The 22,779-nt window shown below is 41.3% G+C and overlaps 2 protein-coding genes across 4 annotated transcripts in view; both read left to right on the top strand.

The window, feature by feature from the left end:
- The window catches only part of ddr2a (discoidin domain receptor tyrosine kinase 2a), a 30,048-nt gene extending 14,154 nt beyond the window's left edge, over nucleotides 1-15,894 (top strand). The window contains exons 3-17 of one of the 2 annotated variants that reach the window (XM_029429877.1): nucleotides 5,568-5,670; nucleotides 6,270-6,501; nucleotides 6,827-6,974; nucleotides 7,574-7,676; nucleotides 8,609-8,792; nucleotides 8,895-9,135; nucleotides 9,462-9,527; nucleotides 10,860-10,996; nucleotides 11,185-11,344; nucleotides 11,954-12,186; nucleotides 12,313-12,440; nucleotides 12,578-12,775; nucleotides 12,881-13,115; nucleotides 13,809-13,958; nucleotides 14,041-15,894. In XM_029429877.1, coding sequence (XP_029285737.1) covers nucleotides 5,568-5,670; nucleotides 6,270-6,501; nucleotides 6,827-6,974; nucleotides 7,574-7,676; nucleotides 8,609-8,792; nucleotides 8,895-9,135; nucleotides 9,462-9,527; nucleotides 10,860-10,996; nucleotides 11,185-11,344; nucleotides 11,954-12,186; nucleotides 12,313-12,440; nucleotides 12,578-12,775; nucleotides 12,881-13,115; nucleotides 13,809-13,958; nucleotides 14,041-14,172 — 2,450 coding nt within the window. In that variant the 3' untranslated portion in view covers nucleotides 14,173-15,894. Of the gene's footprint in view, nucleotides 1-5,567; nucleotides 5,671-6,269; nucleotides 6,502-6,826; nucleotides 6,975-7,573; nucleotides 7,677-8,608; nucleotides 8,793-8,894; nucleotides 9,136-9,461; nucleotides 9,528-10,859; nucleotides 10,997-11,133; nucleotides 11,345-11,953; nucleotides 12,187-12,312; nucleotides 12,441-12,577; nucleotides 12,776-12,880; nucleotides 13,116-13,808; nucleotides 13,959-14,040 lie in introns of both variants that reach the window. The other variant, XM_029429876.1, reaches the window with a different exon arrangement.
- A 114-nt stretch (nucleotides 15,895-16,008) lies between these two features.
- hsd17b7 (hydroxysteroid (17-beta) dehydrogenase 7) lies at nucleotides 16,009-20,814 on the top strand. 2 transcript variants are annotated; one of them, XM_029429884.1, is made up of 9 exons: nucleotides 16,009-16,132; nucleotides 16,824-17,027; nucleotides 17,164-17,256; nucleotides 17,438-17,552; nucleotides 18,818-19,012; nucleotides 19,141-19,254; nucleotides 19,341-19,397; nucleotides 19,474-19,572; nucleotides 19,668-20,814. In XM_029429884.1, the coding sequence occupies exons 1-9, from the start codon at nucleotides 16,098-16,100 to the stop codon at nucleotides 19,842-19,844; spliced, it is 1,089 nt and encodes a 362-aa protein (XP_029285744.1). In that variant the 5' UTR covers nucleotides 16,009-16,097; the 3' UTR covers nucleotides 19,845-20,814. The 2 variants fall into 2 exon arrangements, with proteins under 2 accessions (XP_029285744.1, XP_029285746.1); XM_029429886.1 differs by lacking the exons at nucleotides 18,818-19,012; nucleotides 19,141-19,254; nucleotides 19,341-19,397; nucleotides 19,474-19,572; nucleotides 19,668-20,814 and adding an exon at nucleotides 17,967-18,066.
- Nucleotides 20,815-22,779: the final 1,965 nt, after the last annotated feature.

Here is a 22,779-nt window from a genome sequence, read left to right as displayed (position 1 = left end):
AAACTCTGCCAAGCAGTGTTTAAAAACGCCCTCTCACTTCCACATCCTCCCGCCTCACTCCACCCCCACTTCCACTTTCAAAGTAAAACTTCTGACATTATATTCTGTTATACATCTGTAAATACAACTTGTTTTTGAGAGTGTAAACACACATGAGGTCATGATGACAGCATGTGGGTTTCTCAGTCGACAGTGCTGAATCTAAGCACAAACATTTGATTTTTCAAACCAAGAACAAAACAAACTAAAAGTTATGTTTAACTGCAGTTGTTTTCCAGAGTGTTTGCCTGTACCTTAAATCATTCTTATTTTCAAAGAGTGAACTAGACAGACATGCGCAAAATACATTTTGTGTGCATAAACACAAACACACATTTGTTCTTTGTGCCAAAGCTAACAGAATAACAGAGAGTGGACAGTTTAATAAGCAGATTTTAAAAAGCGAGGAGAGACATGGAGAGGGTGAGCGAGATAGAGATCATAGAGCGCTTTTATAGAAGTAGTTTCAAGTAAAACAGTGTGTGCATGCTGTGGTTACTTTCATGCATATGTGTCTTTACACATAAGCCTATATATTAATAGCTACATTTCTGGCCTGTTTAACCAGATGTGACTGTAACATCGGATGCTGTCCTGCATCATGTAGCATTCACTGTTCACTTTATGAGGCATCTTCTCAACTACACTTAATTAAGTATTTAAGTGTTTGACCCTTTGTGGGAGTGACTTTCTTTGCTTGCCTCTCTTTTTACTGTGTTTTTGTATGTTTTTGTGTGTTTGTGTTTGTGTTTGTGTGTGTGTGTGTGTGTGTGTGTATGTGTGTGTGTGTGTGTGTGTGTGTGTGTGTGTGTGTGTGCCTGCTCGCATGCATATACCCGCATGCACACACATACTGTGGATCCAACTATCCCACTGGAGTCTGTGGCTAATGCATACCAGACATTCTGACAGCAGGAAAGTCCATTGAAATAGGCGCTGTCTTTCTCTCCAGTACGTGCGTGTGTGTGCGTGTGCGTGTGCGTGTGCGTGTGTGTGTGTGTGTGTGTGTGTGTGTGTGTGTGTGTGTTTCCGAGTATTTGACCACTCATAAGTCAAGGAAAGGACTGTTTGTGCATCTGATCATAGTCAAAGTTTAACAAGTTCACCATTCAACACAAACCTTTGCAGCCATAATCTGAACCCAGGGATTTCTTCCCTCAAAAACCACCCGCGATTATTTTTTTAAATCACCTCCAGTGTCACTAAAAGCTTAAATCTCAACCTGTTCTAATATATGGAAGCAGGATATATCCGCCTATAATTCTGTCTAATGCTTTAGTTCTGCTGCATTGAGAAGAGGGTCATTTTTCCACAGTCTGGAAATATTCATGGCTGAATTTAGGAGAGCTGAGATGTTGAGTGATGCCAACTTTCCCCTGTTTAAAATTCCCAAGCAATGGAGTTATACCATCCCTGTCTTTCCCATTTTACTGGTGAGTGGGCGAACTTTATTTCACTGTGGAAGGGGAGGAGGTGTGGACATGAGCAGAGGGCTGAGCAGAGCAGCCAAATATCAAGCAGTAATATTATTGTGTGGGCTTTTCTCCTGTGGTTGTTTAGATGGCCTCGAGTGAATCAATTAATGGATTAGAACTTTCCCTTTGAGTCAATAAAATCACACATCACTGTATGAACTTCAAAGTTAGACTGTGTAACTTTTGGAAGAAGAAATAAACTCCCACTCTGATGTTATAACTTTTTAATACTCATGCTACTACTACGCTATGTTCCAGCATGTCACCTATAAACATTATATGGCCAGAGTTTTTTGCTACTGTGTTTAGAGACAAAGCTGATGCCGGCCCCAAATTGGAGGATAATTGTGCATATTTTGGGTCAGATTTAACGTCCCAACAATCGCGGGGGCAATAATAAAGCAGACTTTACATTTATAAACAACACAACCAAAACTGTGTGTGTGTGTGCGTGTGTGTGTGTGTGTGTGTGTGTGTGTGTGTGTGCGTGTGTGTGTGTGTGTGTGAGAGTGTATTTGGAGCCAGCAGTTGGACAGCAAACACTACAGAACAAACCAGCCTTTCAGTAGTCAGGGTGCGGTAAATCAAGAGGTGAGAGAGAGGGTTTGGTCCATTACTCTTTCACCTCTCTCTCTCTCTCTCTCTCTCTCTCTCTCTCTCTCTCTCTCTCTCTCTCTCTCTCTCTCTCTCTTTATCCTCCACCACACAAGGCCGGTATTTTTCCACCTTTTTCTGGTTTGATATTTTTAGATACTGTGGCCAAATGTTGAAGGGTGGTGGTGGTGGTGTGTGTGTGTGAGTAGGTGGGTAAATTTGTGGATGTGTGCGTGCGTCCAAAGGCACACACTCGCCTGCCCCCATAGCTCACCCCTGGGGTCACCTCTGAGTGGGTTGGGTAGATAAATAAACACGGCAAAAACCAACATTTGGAAGAGCGGTCACACATCCGGCACGATATACTGATTCTGTCTCTCTGACTTTCTGTAGGATGTGGTGAAAGGCTCTGATTATGACTCCTATTTTCTTCAATTATGTCCGAGGCAATTGCTGTGTTTTTTCCCCAACTAGTGATGTTGCGTTGTTTGTGTGTGTATCACTGTATTTTTCTGGTAAGACTTCACAGAACTGATTTGTTTTTTCCATTTCCGTTGTTATTTGACAAAGGACATTGTAGAGGGTTAGCCTACGGTAACTAGCGAGGTGCTCCAAGACTTTATAGCAAAACGATACAACTTATGTCAACACCTCATACGACATGATGACATAGGGCTGGGAATCGTTTAGAAAATTACGATAATTACGTAATTACGATATCTCAGCAAGCTGAACTGCCAACACACCCTGCTCGACCTCATCATACCACAGACTGTATGGCTCGTAGCTGCTGCAGTAGTGGGACAATCACACGTCGCATCATTGATGGTGATTGGTTGCGATACATAGTCTAATATTTGTTCTATACTTGGGTACAAAAATGTATCAAGTGCAGAACTTCTGTTCGACTGGAGAAGTTTCGATACTACTTGGTACTGAGTTATTTTGGTCGATACCTTAAAAGGTATTGAGTACCGATGCACAGCCCAATACACACAATCATGCGGCATTTCACTAAGATTACTTTTTGTATTTTATACAACGTGTCATCCCAGTGTAGACAGTAAGAGCGAAAGGAGAGATGCTGCGATGTGGTCATTTCTTTCTTCGTCTCGATGTCTGTTTACCCTCTTTACCTCTGTGAGAATGAGGCTCGTGTGCTGCTCTTCTGGCTCTCACAAGGAGGCAGGAATGCCAACCACCTCAAACTCCATAACCTCTGGACCGACGGATACAACATTTCAGCTACTTGATGTCAGTGATTAACATCCCAGCTATTCCATTTTTTTAAACATTCACATTCCTTCTCATCTTATCCTGCCCTGATTTGATTTGATATCATTTATTGGAGATCTCTGCTGTTTCTCTTGAAGCAGGTTCTGACGATTTGTGTTTTACTCCAGCTATCATGTGTGCCGTTTGAGCACCGCACCTATCATTAAAATGGTTTTGTAATGATGCAGCCAAGGATACCGCTAATATGCTGAGAATATGAAAAGAGTGAGACGACTTCTGTTGATGTGGTCTGCTTATAGCCAAGGCGATCTGGTGAGAGGAGAGAAATAGGAGTGCAGTTGAGGGGAGGGGTGTAAACATGTTGGGGATAAGTGATGAGTGCTGCAGTGAAGAGGGCACCGTGGAACAAAGGTTAGAGAGGACAAGATGAAAGGAGGCGAGGCGAATGTAGACATCTGGAAGAGTTTTTGTTTGTGCCTCCTTCAGGCTGTCACTGTGTCACTGCCAAGACGTGGCCTGTATGCGTGTGTGTGGTTGCATCGATGGTTTTGTGTGCACAGACAGACATGTGAGCAGCGTATCAGGTCATCAGTCCCAAACTTCCAGGGGATTTTCACATCTTGACTTTTAAGCAAATATTTGGAGGAGATCAAGAAAAGAGGAAAAGAGAATCACAGGGAGAGAAAAAGAAGGAAAGAAAGAGCAGGAGGGACAGAGAAGGCCTTGAACCTCAACCTCTGCTGTTGCTGGCATCTTCTCAAAGGTTTTTCTGTGAGACAAGGGGCCAGGCTAACAGCTCAGTCCTCTTCTAACTTCCACCTCTAGCTCCACTGAAAGCCAACTGCTATCACAAACGCAGAAATCAAGTTTTTCAAGGCTCTTTCATCCAATAATGAGGCTAACTAGCGGCCATATCCTGTTAGGTGGAGTTATCAATGTTAGGCCAAAAAACAAGATCAACCCAACCCTAGGTAGATAACGTGCGATGGAAAAGTTCCCTTTCGTTTTTGCTCTTGGAAACACCCAGAAATCAGTAGATTCATGACGAGCCTTGTAAAAGTTAATAGATACCATGTTGGCTGTGTCATGCTCAGTTAGCCACCAGCCAGCTGAGTCTTAATGAAATGAATATTTTCTAAATCGCGCTGTTAACTTTAATCACCTTTGCCACTGAAGGGTACAAATGAAAAGAGAGAGGGGAGAGACCACACAGGAGGAGTGAGAGGAGACATGAGTGGGTGGATGGGCATGCAGGAAACAGAGGGCATACTGCTTCTATTGACCACATAGTGGGGGCGTGATGGGCTCAAACCTGCCAGCTCCTACCACACACACACACACACACACACACACACACACACACACAGACACACTGACACACAGTAACTAACTCCTGTACATGTGATACAAGCACTGTTTGGACTGGCAGAGACACTGAATGGATCCAGCTTATTATTTAAATAAAGCAACCACAATTTGAGTGCAAGGAGTGTGTAGTTGCTTGTGTGCTTGTGTGTGTGTGTGTGTGTGTGTGTGTGTGTGTGTGTGTGTGTGTGTGTGTGTGTGTGTGTGTGTGTGTGTGTGTGTGTGTGCAGTCCTCTCACATCACCACCCCACTCCTTCTTGCAGCACTATCCATCACATTTCCTGACAGGAGTTGGGAATTAAGTCTTATAAATGTCTCTGAGCGTCTGGTAAATGTTTAAGGACGGTTTCAAATTGTTTAACATGAACCAGCGCTGGTGGTTGGTCTGAGAGAAGTGAAGGTGAGCTGCGTGTTTCATAGTGTGATAAAACAGGTAGCTTTAAATACCCGGGGTGGAAATATCTTGCGGTACTGTTACAGATTTGAATACTTCACTTAAGTTAATGTTCTTGCGGGGACAACGAGACTCACTGAAGTAGACAAGCACATAACCCGCTGTTAAACCTCCACGTCTTTTAATACTTTGATGCATGGGTTATGAAGGAAGATATAAAGCGTTGATTAGTGAACCTTATATGTGTTATGTGTTATATGTGAAAGGCTTTTCTGGTATTCTGGCCTTTCGAACTACATACTGGTAATCAAAAATGGACTTACAGTAAGCTCGAAGGGAATTAAAAAGTCACTTCCCTCTCTTAGTAAAATACACAATGAGTTTCCAAACAAGTGGACATTTATCTGTTGACCTTCATGACCTCATTTCTTCTAGTCTTTTAATCAAACATGTTGTGTTCCAGGTGTGTGCCGGTATCCTCTGGGCATGTCAGGAGGGCAGATACAGGACGAGGACATCTCTGCCTCCAGCCAGTGGTCCGAATCCACCGCTGCTAGATATGGCAGGTAGGTCTCTCACACACACACATGTATAGACACACACTCACACACATGTGCCTCATAGTATGTTTACCCTGATAATGAGTGAGTGTGTGTGAATGATGATAATGAACGAGTGTGGGTGGTTTATCCTGCAAGGTGCCTGTTTATTTGCAGTCAGCCACAAACTGGGGTATCAGTTCTACTTACAGCCACATGATTAAGGAGGCATGTGTGTGTGCATGTGTGTGTGTGCATGAGAACTTGGGTGGCCTTCAGTAAGTATCAGTATAATGATGTAATACACTTTCCCCATCCATCCCGGCTGGGTTTTCAGTCTCGCCCGACTCCCCCTCGCCCCTGCATGTCCCTTGCCCAAAATGAACACTTTAAGAAGAATTTACGGCGCAGGCTTTTCACCCAGATGTTTTTATAACCATCTATAAGCACTGAAATCCACCACCGCACTCGCTTTTACTTTCCTCTCACCTTTTCCTCTCCATCCTGTCCTAATTTTTCTTCTCCCTTGCTCCTTTCCCTTCCCTGCTGTAATTCAAATGTGAACATCCACCCACCATAAATTCATCCTTTCCCTCACCCTCCTTTTATCTGTGTGTCTCTCCCAGGTTGGACTTTGAGGAAGGCGATGGCGCGTGGTGTCCAGAGATAACAGTGGAGCCAGACAGCCTGAAGGAGTTTCTCCAGATTGACCTGCGCTCGCTCCACTTCATCACCCTTGTGGGCACCCAGGGTCGTCACGCAGGTGGTATCGGCAATGAGTTCTCCCAGATGTACAAGATTAAGTACAGCCGCGATGGAAGCCGCTGGATCTCGTGGAGAAACCGGCAGGGCAAGCAGGTAAGTCAACCTATCAGTCAGTGCTTTACACTTGCTGGGATGTAATCCAAGTTTCCGTGGCTTGGGTGACACCGTATAATCTATTTTGACCTTTATAACACACTTCTGATAAAGATGCCACCATCACCTGCCTTCAAGTTATGCTTTTATGGCCTGTCATCGTTTATGCCTGGTATGACTGTGTTTATAGTTGCAATAGAGATATTTTAGTGGATTGATTCATTAATTCTTCATTATCTACTGATTGATAAAAGGAGGCCATGGATCATTCTTAATCAATAGTGAGGTTCTTCATGAGGTCAAGGTATGTTTGTTTTTCCCACAGGTGATTGAAGGAAACAGGAATGCGTACGACATTGTCCTGAAGGACCTCGAGCCGCCCATCATCGCTCGCTATGTCCGCTTCATGCCCGTCACAGACCACTCCATGAACGTCTGCATGAGAGTGGAGCTCTACGGCTGTGAATGGCTCGGTAAGAGGGGGCTGAGGTGGAAAGGAAAATGACTGATGAGAAACGAGGATATGTAAGGACAGCTAAACTGAGGCACCAGTCCTTACCTTTGAACCCATAAAGATAGAAAAGGATCGGCTGATTCTCTGTCACCTTTACATTTTTAGATTTCCAAGAAACATTAACAATACATAACTATATCAATATACATACACAAGATTAGGAACAATGTAATTAAATAATAATACATCAGAAATTCAATAAATAGAAAGAAAGAATGATATATACTGTAAAACAAATTCTCCTACAGCTAGTTATTACCAATGTCCAACTTCATGTCACCATACAAGCAGGACACAGCTGGTTGGTTGAGTTAGCATGCTATTGTAATAGTTTTGTCAGACAGGCTTGATAAGTCCTGTGAATATGTGGAGATCTTTTAGTAGTTTAAAAATACATGAACAGTAAAAAAGAAAAATCTTTCACATAATGGAAAGTTCTACCTATGCTACTTCTGTGGTTTCGAGCAGACATTATCTGCACAGTATGAGGATTGATGGACTGTAAAATGTAATTGTGTTGTTTCATCTAAAAGATTCTAATTGTTCTTTGCTTTACAGATGGTCTTGTGTCGTACAACGCTCCAGCAGGAGAACAGATGAGCTTGCCTGCTCCTCCTGCTTATCTCAACGACTCTGTCTATGACGGAGCTGTCATCCACAGGTGTGTGTGTGTGTTTCTGTGCGTGGTTATTCTCACTTCCTCCTTCCTTTTACACATACCACTACACTGCTTCATCATAGCTCACACTCAGTGCTTTTTCCCTGCACCTTGTTGTTGCCATGTCACCATAGTGAAGAGACAGGCGTTGGTGGGTGGGTGGGTCATGGTGGTTTACTTAGTTAGGCAATACTTCATAGGAATGAGTCAACCATGCTTATGAAGTTAAGAAACCGTAATGAACCAATCCCTCTTTTGTTGACAGTAGTGTTTAGTTTATGGCATGGTGAATAATGTCCTCCATGACACATGCATGCTTCCTTTCTCTGTGGAGGCAACAGTGCAAAGGGAAAAGAAAATGGCCTTTATTACGATATCACAGCCAACAGCAGAAGTGAGGAATTGGTTTTACAATGCTGCCACCTAGTGTTAAATGGTTGCACCATAAACACATTTTAAAGGAAGTGCATATAGGATGTTCCTTTGTGTTTTCCAGTGGTGGAAGAAGTATTCAGGTCCTTTACTTAAGTAAAAGTACTAATATCACACTGTGAAAATACTCAAAAACAAGTAAAAGTCCTTCATTCAAAATCTTAATTAAGTAAAAGTATGTAGCAAAATGTACTTTTCAGCTTTGTGGGTGAACCCCTGATCCAAGAGGGTTTTTAACTAGTTATTTAGCTTAAGAAGTAGAATAATTGTCTCAACCCAGAGAGGAAACACCTCATATGTCAAAATTAACACATCTGGAGATATGTGGTTTGCACTGGACAGGAAGGGTATGAAAAAAATTAGTAAAGTAACTAAAGCTGTCAGACAAATGTGAAGTATAAAGTACAATATTTCCCTCTGAGATGTAGTGGATGTACTGGGAATATGCAAGTAAAGTACAACAAAACGAAATTGTACTTAAGTAAATGCACTTTGTTTCTCAGTATGACAGAGGGCTTGGGCCAGCTGACTGATGGAGTGTGTGGCCTGGATGACTTTACGCACAGTCACGTCTACAATGTGTGGCCCGGGTATGACTACGTGGGTTGGACTAATGAAAGTTTACCCAGTGGATTTGTTGAAATCATGTTTGAGTTTGACCGCATACGCAACTTCACCACCATGAAGGTGAGGCTCCTGATCATACGAGATAATATTTTCCCCATGTGTTCAGTTTTTTTTTTTACGTCTCTCTCAGCGCTAAAAGTCTCCCCACGTGTCTTCATCCAGGTCCACTGCAACAACATGTACTCACGGCACGTGAAGGCCTTCCGCCAGGTGGTGTGTTACTTCCGCTCTGAGGCAGACTGGGAGGCCACGCCCCTCTCCTTCAGCCCCGTGGAGGACGAGAAGAATCCCAGCGCGCGCTTCATCACCGTCAACCTGGCCAATCACATGGCCAGTGCCATCAAGTGCCAGTTCTTCTTTGCTGATGCCTGGATGTTGTTCAGCGAGATCACCTTCCAGTCAGGTACAGACCGAAGAACTGTGTGTAAAATCTGTAACTTAGACATCTACTTTTACACTTTAAGACTGATATATTTCTGCAAATATTTGGAAACTCTGTGCATAAAAACTGTATATTATTATTATTATTATTATTATTATTATTATTATTATTATTATTATTATTATTATTATTATTAGTATTATTAGTATTATTATTATTATTATTATAATGTTTTATGATTATTATTTGTATTAGTATATTATTATTATTTATTTTTAAATGATAATATTAACGTCTGTTTTGAGTCCTTATTATTTAAGATGAACAATTACATTTCTGACCTTCAGATACAGCCATGTACAACACAACACTGGCTCCACCCAAGACAGCACTGCCACCTAACATACAACCAGGTCAGTGATCGCTCCACTCTTGATGAAGACCTTCGATAAAACATTTTGTGACATGCATATGGCATCATTTGTTGTTAACAACCTTGTCTGAGGATTTGCAAAATACCTTCGGTGGATCAGCAGGAAGAAAACAGTTCAGTTCAAGATTTGTATTGTCTCTCAAAAGGATGTTTTTTCTATAGCAAGACAGCAAAAACATTTAAAAAAAAGACAAGACAAGTAAATACATTACAAGTGCTGGGACTATACATATAATTTTGTTTGTACATATACACGTATATAAGAAAGGTTGAATTTAAGAAAAAGTTTGCAACATTGTGCAGGAGAGGTTAGAAACTAGAAATTATTATGATCCTTTTAGAAAAGGATAAAAATGTTTATTAAGTCTGGTCTACTGTCATGCCAGAGACTAACGTTGCACTACCTGCTGAGAGAGAGAGAGAGAGAGAGAGAGAGAGAGAGAGAGAGAGAGAGAGAGAGAGAGAGAGAGAGAGGGAGAGAGAGAGAGAGAGAGAGAGAGCGAGAGAGAGAGAGAGAGAGAGAGAGAGAGAGAGGGAGGGAGAGAGAGAGAGAGAGAGAGCGAGAGAGAGAGAGAGAGAGAGAGAGAGAGAGAGCGAGAGAGAGAGAGAGAGAGAGAGAGGGAGGGAGAGAGAGAGAGAGAGAGAGAGAGAGAGATAAAAAAGTAAAGCGAGAGATTACTTTCCTTTCAGAACACTAATCCAACAACCCCATGCTCCTGATAATGGCCTTAACTTAACGGAGGTTTCGTCACGGCAGACATTTCAAATTGTCACAGCAGGAAATGCTCAGGTGGAACTAAGAACATTAATTCATTCGCTCTCTTCCATTTAGGTGTGTCAGCACGCACAAAAACAGGGTCTGTGATTTGGCTTGTCTAAATGGAAGGAAGCCATTATTAATATTATTAGTTACACCGCTTAAGTCTACAGAGTGTAGTTTATTGAATTATTTATTTAAGGCTCCAGTGTCAAGCATTTAGTGGCATCTAGCAGTGAGGTTGCCAAATGAATACTCCTCCGTGGAACATTTCTTAGTTTCTGGTGATTATACACTAATGAAAACACAGTTATGGATATCATATTGCATTTCTTCCAATAAATCCCCCTAAATTGTACACATGTTCTGCTTTTGCAACACATTTCACAAAAACACTTTAAACATGAACTCAAAATTTAAAGCTATCACTGCGTCTAGTTATTTGGAAACCTTTTTATGATGTAATATCCTGATGTCATTGAGACGTGCAGTATGGCCCCCCGTGTACACATGCACGCATACTGTAAAATGTGCCTCTCTTTGTTCCCTCCCCAGAGGATGACCCCACCCACAAAGTAGATGACAGCAACACCCGGATTCTGATTGGCTGTTTAGTGGCCATCATCTTCATCCTTGTGGTCATCATTGTCATCATCTTGTGGAGGCAGGTGTGGCAGAAGATGTTGGAGAAGGTGAGCTCATCACTGATGTATTAGATATCAAACTGACACCAGCTTTTGCACGTTGAGTCATTTTTTGCATTTCCATTGAGTCTTCTTTCGGGAGGTGGTCAGATCTGCTCCTTCACCCCCAACATCCTTTATTCTAGGCCTCTCGCCGGATGCTGGACGATGAACTAACTGCTAGTTTGTCAATACAGAGTGAGACGTTCGCCTACAACCACAACCAGTCGAGCACAATCAGCGAGCAGGAGTCTAATTCCACCTATGAGCGCATCTTCCCCCTCGGTCCAGACTACCAGGAGCCGTCACGCATCATATGTAAACTGCCAGAGTTTGCTCAGAGCTCAGAGGAGCCTGGTATGTGGACACGCACGTCTGCTTACATACACACATCATAGTTAACCCTCACCCTACCAACGTATTCAACATGCCCCGAGAATACACTACTGTAAGAAACAACCATCATAGCAAATTGTTAACTTTCACCTCAGAACATTATTAGTTAAGAAACGCCATCTGAAGAAAAACACATTATTATTATTTTAGTTACAGTTAATATGTAAAACGAAAATAGACAGAACTCATGAGGAAATCTGTCTGTTTGAGGACAATAAATAGTTCCACCTAATAAAACTGCGTAGGGGGATTGGGTGCTTTTGACCGGGGCCCCCAATGCGTTGGTCTAATGACAAAAAACAATGATATGAAGTTTTTAGGAACAAACTGATTGATAAAATCATGAACAATTAGAATGAGAGAATAAAGCACCTTTGAGATAATAATAATAATAAAATAATAATAATAATAATAATAATAATAATAATAATAATAATAATAATAATAATAATAATAATAATAAAACAGTATACCTCTGGGGTCTGCGGGTACCCCAGTTCGTAGGATTAGGTTAATAATCAACATTATCTTATTGAGATTCTCAGTAACATTTTCCATATTGTGTTCCAGCTTCTACCAGCACAGCAGCGTCAAAATCCACGGCAACTACTGCAGTCCAAGATGGCGCCCCTCACTACGCAGAGGCAGACATTGTAAACCTGCAAGGCGTGACCGGAAGCAACACGTACGCCATCCCTGCGCTAACTATGGACCTGTTGTCAGGGAAGGACGTTGCAGTGGAGGAGTTCCCACGAAAGCTGCTCACATTCAAAGAGAAGCTGGGAGAGGGCCAGTTTGGAGAGGTGTGCGCTCTTCATCATTCTTCTGCAGGTTTTCTCACAGCATTGATAAGCTTAAAGCACATGTGATGTTATAAATGTTGCATTCCTCTTCTCCTCTCTCTCCTTTCCCCTTCCTCTCCCTCTCAGGTGCACCTGTGTGAAGCAGAGGGAATGCAGGAGTTCATGAATAAAGAGTTTTTATTTGACATCCCAGAGGACCAGCCAGTTTTAGTGGCTGTGAAGATGCTCCGGTCAGACGCCAGCAAAAATGCGAGGTATCGACTCCAGTCATGCACCAAAAACCACATTTTTATCCTGTACCTGAAACGGAAAATACGTCTCGAAATGCTATGTTTATACAATTCAGATGTCTCTGTGTAAAGTAAGTCCCTTACTTTTTGTGTTTTGGTAGGAATGACTTCCTGAAAGAGATAAAGATCATGTCACGCTTGAAGGATCCCAACATCATTCGCCTGCTAGCTGTGTGCATCTACAGCGACCCTCTCTGTATGATCACAGAGTACATGGAGAACGGAGATCTCAACCAGTTCCTGTCCCGCCACGAACCCGAGGGACAACTCGCTCTGCTCAGCAATGCACCTACTGTCAGGTGAGTGGTGAGCAAACAAGAGCTGTATATGTATGTATGACTATTTTTGTGTGTTTTATTTTAAATCTCTAACACGTGATGATGTTTCTTCTCTCTCCTCTCCAGCTTCAATAATCTGTGTTACATGGCGGCTCAGATAGCGTCGGGGATGAAGTACCTCTCCTCGCTGAACTTTGTCCACCGAGACTTGGCCACGCGGAATTGCCTGGTGGGCAAAAACTTTACGATTAAGATAGCTGACTTTGGTATGAGCAGAAACCTGTACAGTGGTGACTACTACCGCATCCAGGGCAGAGCGGTACTGCCGATACGCTGGATGTCATGGGAGAGCATCCTGCTGGTAAGGACCACTACTTAAAGGAATACTTCACCCCCAAAATGATCATTTATATGTAAATTACTCACCGCGTGTTACTGTCTTCTAGAAGAAAACATCGCATGCCTCCACAATGAACGAAGACATTTCTTAATGACTTAAATTAATGGGGTTAGAATCAAACAGCAAAACTATGTTAAAACTTCCATTTACAAACTCTCACACAACTCATGCAATATATTCCAAGTCTCATTTATTCAGTTGTTTGCAAACTACTTCCCAAACGTAAGCATTTTCGCTAAGACCTTACCATTTAAACACTTATATCAATAGTCTGACGTTCGTCTGTGCCAGTCTAAAGTGTTTTAAATAGTGAGGTTTTAGCAAAAATGCATATGTTTGGGAAGAAGTGAGTGGATGAGACTTTGATTATACTGCATGAGTGGTGTGAGAGTTTGAAAACAGATGTTTTAATATGGTTTTGCTGTTGATAAACGCGGCCGCCATTTACTTTAATTCATCAAGAAGTTGTTTAGTTTTTTGGATTCTTTGTCACTGTGGAGGCAAGCGAGAAAAACACGGCAGAGTAATAGATATACAAATGATCATCTTTGGGGAGAAATATTTCTTTATGGATTTGAATTTTATTGTAGACAAGAAATCCTTAATTTCATGTTTTCTTGAACAGCTGACATATCCCCATCTTTTGTTGTGCAGGGTAAGTTCACCACAGCTAGCGATGTTTGGGCCTTTGGGGTGACCCTGTGGGAGATACTTAACTTCTGCAAGGAGCAACCCTACTCTCAGCTCACGGATGAGCAGGTGATAGAAAACACAGGGGAGTTTTTCAGGGACCAGAAAAGACAGGTGAGTTTCGATACAAACATTTCATCGACATATAAAAACCAGTGGATATCTGGCTTACCTTCTTACCCCCCCTGTCATGCAGATCTACCTGCCTCAGCCTGTGTTGTGTCCAGACTCGCTCTACAAGATCATGCTGAGCTGCTGGAGGAGGAACACAAAGGAACGGCCGTCCTTCCAGGAAATACACCGAGCCCTCCTGGAGCTACAACCTTAAGCCGGGGCAATGTTTTAAGACAGTGATGGTGCAAGACAAGAGTAGACTATGATTCAGACACATTCCAGGTTTAAGCTATCTTATTTCAGTAGAGAAACTGATGAGAGCCACCTACTACGACTGTTTCATGGACTTACGCTCTACAAAGATGGACAACCAAAGACTTTTGGTGTGTGTCAGTTTGAGTTTAATCGGCACGGCTAAGATGTTTTATAGACATACAGGTATTCTTTGAAAAATCTATTCTGTTTTATAATACACCAGCACACAGAAACGTGATTGAAGTTTTGGTTGTGACATGTGTTGATGAAGCGAAAGTTAAATGTAGCAAGTGACATTCGACACTTTTGAAAATGTATATTATTATCATCTTTTTAATATGAGTTCAAATTTCCCATGTGACATGTGTTTGATAACATTGTTGAAGAACTTTCTTGTGTTTTCTTTTGGAAGACTGCTTGAATGTAGAGAGGGAAAAGTGCAGCCAAGCATAACTGTTGAATTTCAATTATTTCATCTCAGTTTTCTCAAACTCCACACATTTAGAATAACAAGGAAATATCAAGTAACTCAGTAACTTTCTCATCTCCCTGCAGTTTTCCTTCTGTGATTTGAACATGAAGTGTATATGACTGTGTATTTTCAATAGATAATAGATAGTCTAAATCTCAAATAGCAATATTTTGTATTAATATTTATATGTTTATATGTGTTTGTTCTGTTTATGTTTTGTTGATATATTTGTGGAGTCATTTTCTCTTTAAGTTGACGTGTTTGGAGTATCATATTTGACATGATTCATTAACATTCCCGCTCACATTTTGGCTCTAAGCACCAAACAAATTAATTGTTTGTTTCCTACTGCAAACTGTTATTGTCCAGCATTGATCACAAACTAATATCACTGTTTGATAATTGATCAGATGTTGCAACACGCTTATCAGTAATGCAGGCTGCGTTTTGTTATGTTGGTTCAACAGTATGTGTTTACGGTCAGTACCATTGGGAAGATGTTACCGAGTGTGTTGTGGGTATTGAAGAAGTTAATGCATATCGGCTTATAGTTCCTCTCAGTTGACAAAGAAAGTGTATTTCCTTTTAAATGAGAAATGTGGAGGAAATGGGAATATTCAGCCTAAATAATGTGTTTGTTTGGAAGAGTATGACTGCTTCAGATTAGTTTATATTAGCTCATTTAAACTAACGCAGCTCATCTACAGGTTTTAGCTATCAGTTTGTTCTTTCTTTTATTGATGTATGCTGGATTCTTTCTTCTTAATTTCATACATCTGTGTATAACTCTCTAATAGCTTGAGCTTCATACTGCATACCACTGTTTTCAGCCACTTTAGCTGTGTTTTACAGGCTCTCCCCTCTTATCAGAGGCCTTTGTCCCACTTACCTGGTTCATAAAAGACACTCATATCTTCCCTTATGCATGGTATTTACAACTTGTATGTGGAAGTCATCCTTGTCTTTCTGTGTTTTGCAATCTAGGAAAAAAATCTGTACAATTATGTTAAATATGAATAGAAGACACATTTGGGTACTTCTGAAGCATGTGGTGATTTGTATAGCTGTAAAAATGTAATGGCACCCTGACAGATTTCATAATTGGTTTTATTGCATATTTGTACTCAAATGTTTTTCAGTGAGAAGTGTTTTTATATACGTTGTACATTGATAGACGAAATACAAATAAAATTGAAACTGGGAAGTCTATCTCTTTGAGAACTCTTGTTTAATTCGTATGACTGGTATCAGGCTCTCATTGGCTGAGAGCTACTGCAGTGTCCAATCACAACGTGGAGGAGTTCATTATATAACTCAGTGGAAACTACACACCCTGTTGCTTTGAAACAACATTTGGTAGGACGTGTTGTGTTTTCTGTATGCAGTTTTGTTTCTAGTTTGGACCAGAAAAGATGAATAAGGTGGTTTTGGTGACGGGAGCAAATAGGTAATGGCTGTATTTATTGTCTTTTATTAGAAACCTTAATTAGGGTTTGTAATCTTGGGGGAAACTAGCAAGAGTAGGCTCCGTATCCAACAGACAAAACCCAATCCTATTCCAAGGAATGTAGGTAGCAGCACTATCTCCAAAAGTCGCTACATCTAGTGAAAACGTCGCCAAATTGTCCACACTAACAGCTTGCTTTAGGATTCCCCTCAAAGCTACTTTCGCAAAACTATTGTATTAAACAACGCACTCCGGTGACGCGCAATGAGTGCGCGCTGGTAGACAGGTAGGTCGACCTATTACAGTCCAGGAGCCACAGATATCGGATTTTTTATTTATTTGTTGTCAGCATTTTATCATTGTTTTCGGGTTGTAAAGAGGATTTCAAAAAGATAACGAAACCTATTTAGATTCAGATTACCAATCCTAATGGATTCAGGACATGAGACTTTGCTTCTATGTCTTTTTAGTTTAGTTTTATCTGTTTGTTAATTATTAAAGGCATGGATATTTTATTTATTTATTTATTCATGTGACTTTTTGAAATCTCCTTGTCAATAGAGTCCTGGTCCAAATGGCAGTATCATTTTGTACATGTATGTGGAATTAATTTGGTCACTAATGTAATCAAATTTAACTGTAGATGCTGTTATAATGTGTTACTTTACATTGCATGTGTCTCTCCCTGCAGTGGCATTGGCCTGGCGCTGTGTGAGCGTCTCCTGCAGGACACGGAGGGTCTCCAGCTGTGTCTGGCCTGCAGGAACATGCAGCGGGCTCAGGCTGCTCGCTCTGCCCTCCTCACCTCTCACCCCACAGCCAATGTGGCCTTGCTGCAGATGGACACCAGCAGCATCTCCTCCGTCCTCACTGCTGCACAGGAGGTCAAACTCAGGTGGGAGGAAAGACTCCCAACAGCATTACACTCAAATACATATTTACATCAAATAGTCATCAATACAGAAAAGGTAAATCTAGAAAATGTGCTTTCTGTGTGTTACAGAAATGAATGTGTGACTTGTGTACTGCAGGTACAACCGGCTGGACTGTCTTTACCTGAATGCAGGCATCATGCCTAACCCACAGTTTGATGTAAATGCATTTTTCAAAGGCCTCTTCTCCAGGTACTTTGTTGATTTTACTTTTGAAGATTCTTCAAATTACTGAGCTGCATCTGTGGCTTTTTTTTACTTGACATGTTCGGTCTGTATATCGTTTTTAAATAGATTATTTCAAACCTCTATATCCCATGCTGCCTTTCAAAAGCTTCGGTTTCTGTAACTTTATTCTAAATCTTTATTGCAGCCGTATTGTCACCATGTTTGCCACTGGTGAGGGGATTCTGACGCAGAAGGACTGTGTCACCCCTGATGGCCTGCAAGAAATTTTCATGACAAACCTCTTTGGTCACTTTCTACTAGTGAGTAACTGCTTTTGGCTACTGAATTATCTAGTCGTGTGGTTTGATCCATAGAATCAAATACAAAATGATGTTTCCTTCCTTTTTCTGCAGGGACAGTAATTCTTGTCATTTGTTTCCCCTTGAAGGAATACATTTAGGTGATACTGGATCTGTCTGTTTCTTAGCAACGATGCTCATTAAAAATTAACAGTACTGTTCTAGGCGAAAGGTCACTCTGAATAGTATCCTGCTTACTGTGCATTTGCAGATTAAATCTGACATGTATTAAGTTGCCATCACAGAGAAACCTTCTCAAAGTTACTGTTTCGACTTTAAATATAGATCTGTCTTTGATGCTGTATTCACACATAGTTTAGAGAGGAAGAGTGACACGTAATATGATCAGGAAGGTCTTTGTTTTTTTACATTTAGCTGTCCAAAGCGACTTACAATAGGTCCAAACAATCATGAGGCTACAACTCCGAACGGCATGAATCTTGCAAGTACATTTGATTGCAATAGGTGAAATCATTTTAAGTGCATTTGGGTATCTTTTTGAAACATTCAAGCAAGTTTGGCAGAAGAGGAATCTGAAAGACTTTAGTGGTATCTACGTGGAAAGATTGTTGTTGCTGCTTAAAATCTTCAGTATATCTTTGTAAAGGCATTCACGTGGTCCAAACGTGCTTTGAGGCTCCATGAATGATGTAGGCCTATACAGTTAGACACGCTCCGTATTACAGTCCAAACAAAGATGATAGAGAGCTGACACTTTTATATTATAAACGTTTAATTTGAAAAGCAAAGTACGTTTTTGTACAAATGCCCCAATAGCTTGCTATAACTGACCATTAAGTGCATCAAAAGCTGTATGCCACTGCTCTCCCTGAGCTCTGGCTACCTGCCCTCATAGGAGTGGTAAAGGGAAACAAGGGGAGTAGACTCAGACAAGGCTCCAAATTAGATTTCCATATTGAGATATAATAATAAACCCAAAGCACAAAGAAGTTAATAACTTGAATATCTAATGGGGCAACAAATATACAGTTTTCACCATATTCTAAAATGAGGAATTTGGCTTCTTTTGTAAGGGAAATTAGTCTAATACAATAATCTCATCTGTTTCTCACACAAATCAACCATAACCTTCTTATTTCTGCCTCGTTTCAAGGCAAACTGTGGAAAGAATTCAGCAGTATCTGTTATTATGAACATGAATTGTTAAGATGTTGTTTTTTCTTGTGTATTGTAATGCTGTCTTGTTGTTCTGTGTTGGGGACCAGATCAGGGAGCTGGAACCAGTTCTGTGCCATGCGGGCCAGACATCCCAGCTGATCTGGACCTCCTCCAGTAACGCTCACCGCTCAGCTTTTAACCTTGAAGACATGCAGCACCAGAGAGGCACACAACCTTATAGCTCCTCCAAATATGCCTCCGACCTGCTCAGCCTGGCGCTCAACACACACTACAACAAACAGGTCGGCTCACACACACGCCTTACGTGTCATGTATCAACCATGCCTGCAAGATTACCTTTTTTTTTTTATACCTCCCATGATGATGATGATGATGATAACTGTGGTCCTGCTTTTATTGGGCTCTCTAGGGTTTGTACTCGTCTGTCATTTGTCCTGGTTTTGTGATAACCAAGCTGACCTGCGGTATCCTACCCTCCATCCCGGCCTTCCTCTGGACCCTGCTGATGCCCGTCCTTTGGCTTGTGAGTGCAACTCTGACCGTACAAATTATTGACACGCACACTTCAAATTATTCGTATCTGAATGCATTTTTCTTTCTCAATCTCAGATAAGGATGTTCACCAATAATTTCACCCTGGCCCCTTATAATGGAGCTGAAGCCCTGGTAGGCAAAACACATTTTCAAATTTCCTTAAACAGTTGGTACATAATTCATTCATTAAATCTGTTCTTTCTTGCAGTTCTGGCTATTTAAGCAAAAGCCTGAATCACTGGACCCACAAGCCAAGTATCAAAGCTTAACATCTGGGCTAGGCAACAACTACATACAGCCACGCAAGGTATGGCAAGGAATATTATCCATTAAATTTCAGTTAAAATATTCTTGTCAAATAGTTCATGTAGTGAGTTTTGTGTCTTCTATTCCACTTTGCAGATGGATATTGATTTGGACACATCAGATGCTTTGTTCAAGAAATTACTGCAACTAGAAAGTGAAGTAAGAAAGAAATTGAAGGGAAACAAAAATAATCCCATTAAATCCACAGTAGTCCTGCAGGACCTGGATCATCTTGATTCAGATCACACAATTCTGGGATGCAGAGTATTTTAATCCTGTCTGGTGACCTGGGAGCAGCACTCTAACAAAAATAGCTGTGTCCTCTGCCTGACACAGCAACGTGCAAGCCTGAATTCACAGCGCAAATAAACAAGTTACAGTGATTTTTATAAGCATGAAGTACAATGTCTGTTATAGGACACAGAAACAGAATGATATATGTTGTGATGATTTAACAATAACATTGAGCATTGCCTGTTCTCATCCACTTTTATCCATGTGATTTTAAGTCCATTCACTCCTTAAAGGATGATATTATATGAGGTGAACACACACGTGCAGACATGGATGGTAAAGCTAGGTCACCAACTTTTCCTGTGTGGCCCAGGAGGGACTATGTCCAGTTTGGTTGATAATTCCATGATCCTCACGGCAAAAAGCATTGCAGTCTGACAGCAGACTATCAGTATCGTCCCAAAAGTTTACATAAGTGTTCTGCGTGAGCCCCTGTGCGGTGTACGGCGGTGCTGGCAGATGCGTACAGACGCACCTGAAATCCCGCTCTGGAGGATTGGGAGCGCTAACCCAGCAGTCGTCCCCGTGTTCCGCTGCTTGTTTCCCAGCCCCACACTCTTCCTCTGCTCCGCTCAGTTTCGGATTGCAAAAAGCCCACACCATCCCGCAGAAATAGACGAAAAACGTGCCCATGACCATGACCATGAGCGCGTAGGACTCTATCATGGCTTTGGTGACTGGAGATGTCATTTTCGGATACGCAGAAATAAAAAGTTGCCAAAGTGCGTTCGCGAGGGACTGTCGCTTTGGCATCATCCGGTGGGTTGAACCACTTCAGCGATATCAGTAACGTGAGACAGGAGCAAAAAATAAGTGACTGCTTTTGTTGCCTCTTTTCTTCTTAAACTAAATGTACACTATAAGTTACCATCACGACAGCAAATGTCAAAATGTATGTGGAACACACCCATTTTATGTTATTAAATAAAATTGTAATTCTTCTTTGTAACAGACCTGAAGTGTATTTGTCTCCCTGCATCACAGTGTTCACTAACAAGCCCGTCAACTGCAGGCTTTGACTTTCGTTATAAGGTCAAACTCCAGCTCCCATAACTCCCAAAATACCTCCAGTGATCAATGAGAGCTTGGGTTTGTGTCGGGCTTCACGTTTGAATATGATAGACCAAGTTTTAACCAGAGTCAAAAAGTGGTTTAGGCATATAGACTATTTACATTTTAAGATGCCACAACTAAACTATAACATCCTACTATGTGAATGTGAATAAATTATACTCTGATATTATTAAATATAATGTTTAGTCCTTGAAAAGTAATTTAAACATTAAAATCCCTACAGGTCCCCCAAGGCATTCCTGAGGCACACAACATTAATGCACACAAAACTAACATGAGTTAAAATTGTGTCATAATTGATCAGAGCTGACATGAGTCATAAACAAACCAAAAGCAGCTATTCATTTAAATAAATCAATATTAATTTTCTAAGTTTTGATAAAAAAAACTATGATTTACGCTCACCATGTAAAAAGGAAGAAGTGAAAACGTATCAGGATGCCCATGTAACGATCGCTTGCGTTTCCTGTTCATGATCAAGATGTTGATTACATCTATAACATGCAGATGACTAGCCTCCACCAAACAGCCTACCAAATGCAAAGCGGTTTTAAAACGGCGAAACGGGTAAAATTTTCCCAGTAGCACCTGAGTGGAAGATGATGTTTACATAATAATTTAATGTGGACATCCCACCCCCCCTCCCCCCAACGATATCCCACTGTGTCCACTGTCTGCCATACTTCATTTGAAGATTTCTTCAAGTTTTTCTCTGGCATGTTTGCCTTTATTTGGCAGAGATAACGTAGAAGAGAGCGGAGCGGGATAATAACATGCAACAAAGGTCCCTGGACAGAATCAAACTGGGAAAATTGCAATGACATGGTAAGGATTTTAAACACCTCGGACGCCCCAATTTGGAGACTATATCTAGATGTATTGCTAATAAACAAATAGACAGATGTATGATTAAACAGACATTTGAGTGTGACAACATAACGTGTATCTACAAACAAACTGCAACTTGTAATGTGCTATCTTTTGTTATGACACTCCGACACGATTGTCTGCAGCACGGGGGCCCCCCAAGGAACGGTTCTGGCACAGTTTCTCTTCACCCTCTACACTGCAGACTTCACCCACAATACAGCAAAGTGTCACCTGCAGAAGTTCTCAGACGACTTTGCTATTGTCGGCCTCATCTCTGATGGGGATGACAAGGAGTACAGAGAGCTGACACAGGACTTTGCCCTCTGGTGCCAGAGGAACCACCTCCTGCTCAACGCAGGGAAGACCAGGGAGCTGGTGGTGGACTTCAGGAGGCGCCATCATTCCCCCCCTAACACCAGTGAACGCCCTGTGTACGGACATTGAGATTGTACAATTTTACAAGTACCTGGGCGTTCACCTGAACAATAAACTGGACTGGTCAAATAATTTTGCTGCTCTGTTCAAGAAGGGACAGAGCCCCTGGTAGACCACCACACCAAGAAAAGTCTATTCCAACACTGTGTGAAATTATCAATGCCTTGTGCAATATTCACTTTTTATAACTTTTGCAATTACCACTGTCATGTGCAATATTCACTCCTACACATTTTTCCCAATGACTGTACTTATATTACTGTTACTGTATTTTATTCTATTTAATTGTTACTCGCCACTTTACTCTCTTGCTCTTTGCTGTAACAATGTAAATTTCCCCGTCGTGGGACAAATAAAGGATTTCTGATTCTGTTAACTCATCTTTCCCTATAGGATTATTGTGGCTGAGGAAATGCTAGATTATCTTCTAACCAATCTATTGCTTACTAAAGTATTAGATGTTTGTAGATGTCGATTAATGTTTTACTGTTGTATGCAGCAGACCCATATTCGCTATGGATCAGGAAGACCATAA

The sequence above is a fragment of the Cottoperca gobio genome, chromosome 4, assembly GCF_900634415.1.
Source record: "Cottoperca gobio chromosome 4, fCotGob3.1, whole genome shotgun sequence".
Taxonomy (NCBI): domain Eukaryota; kingdom Metazoa; phylum Chordata; class Actinopteri; order Perciformes; family Bovichtidae; genus Cottoperca; species Cottoperca gobio.
Note: the sequence above shows the minus strand (reverse complement) of the source record. Positions and strands in the feature narration are given on the sequence as shown.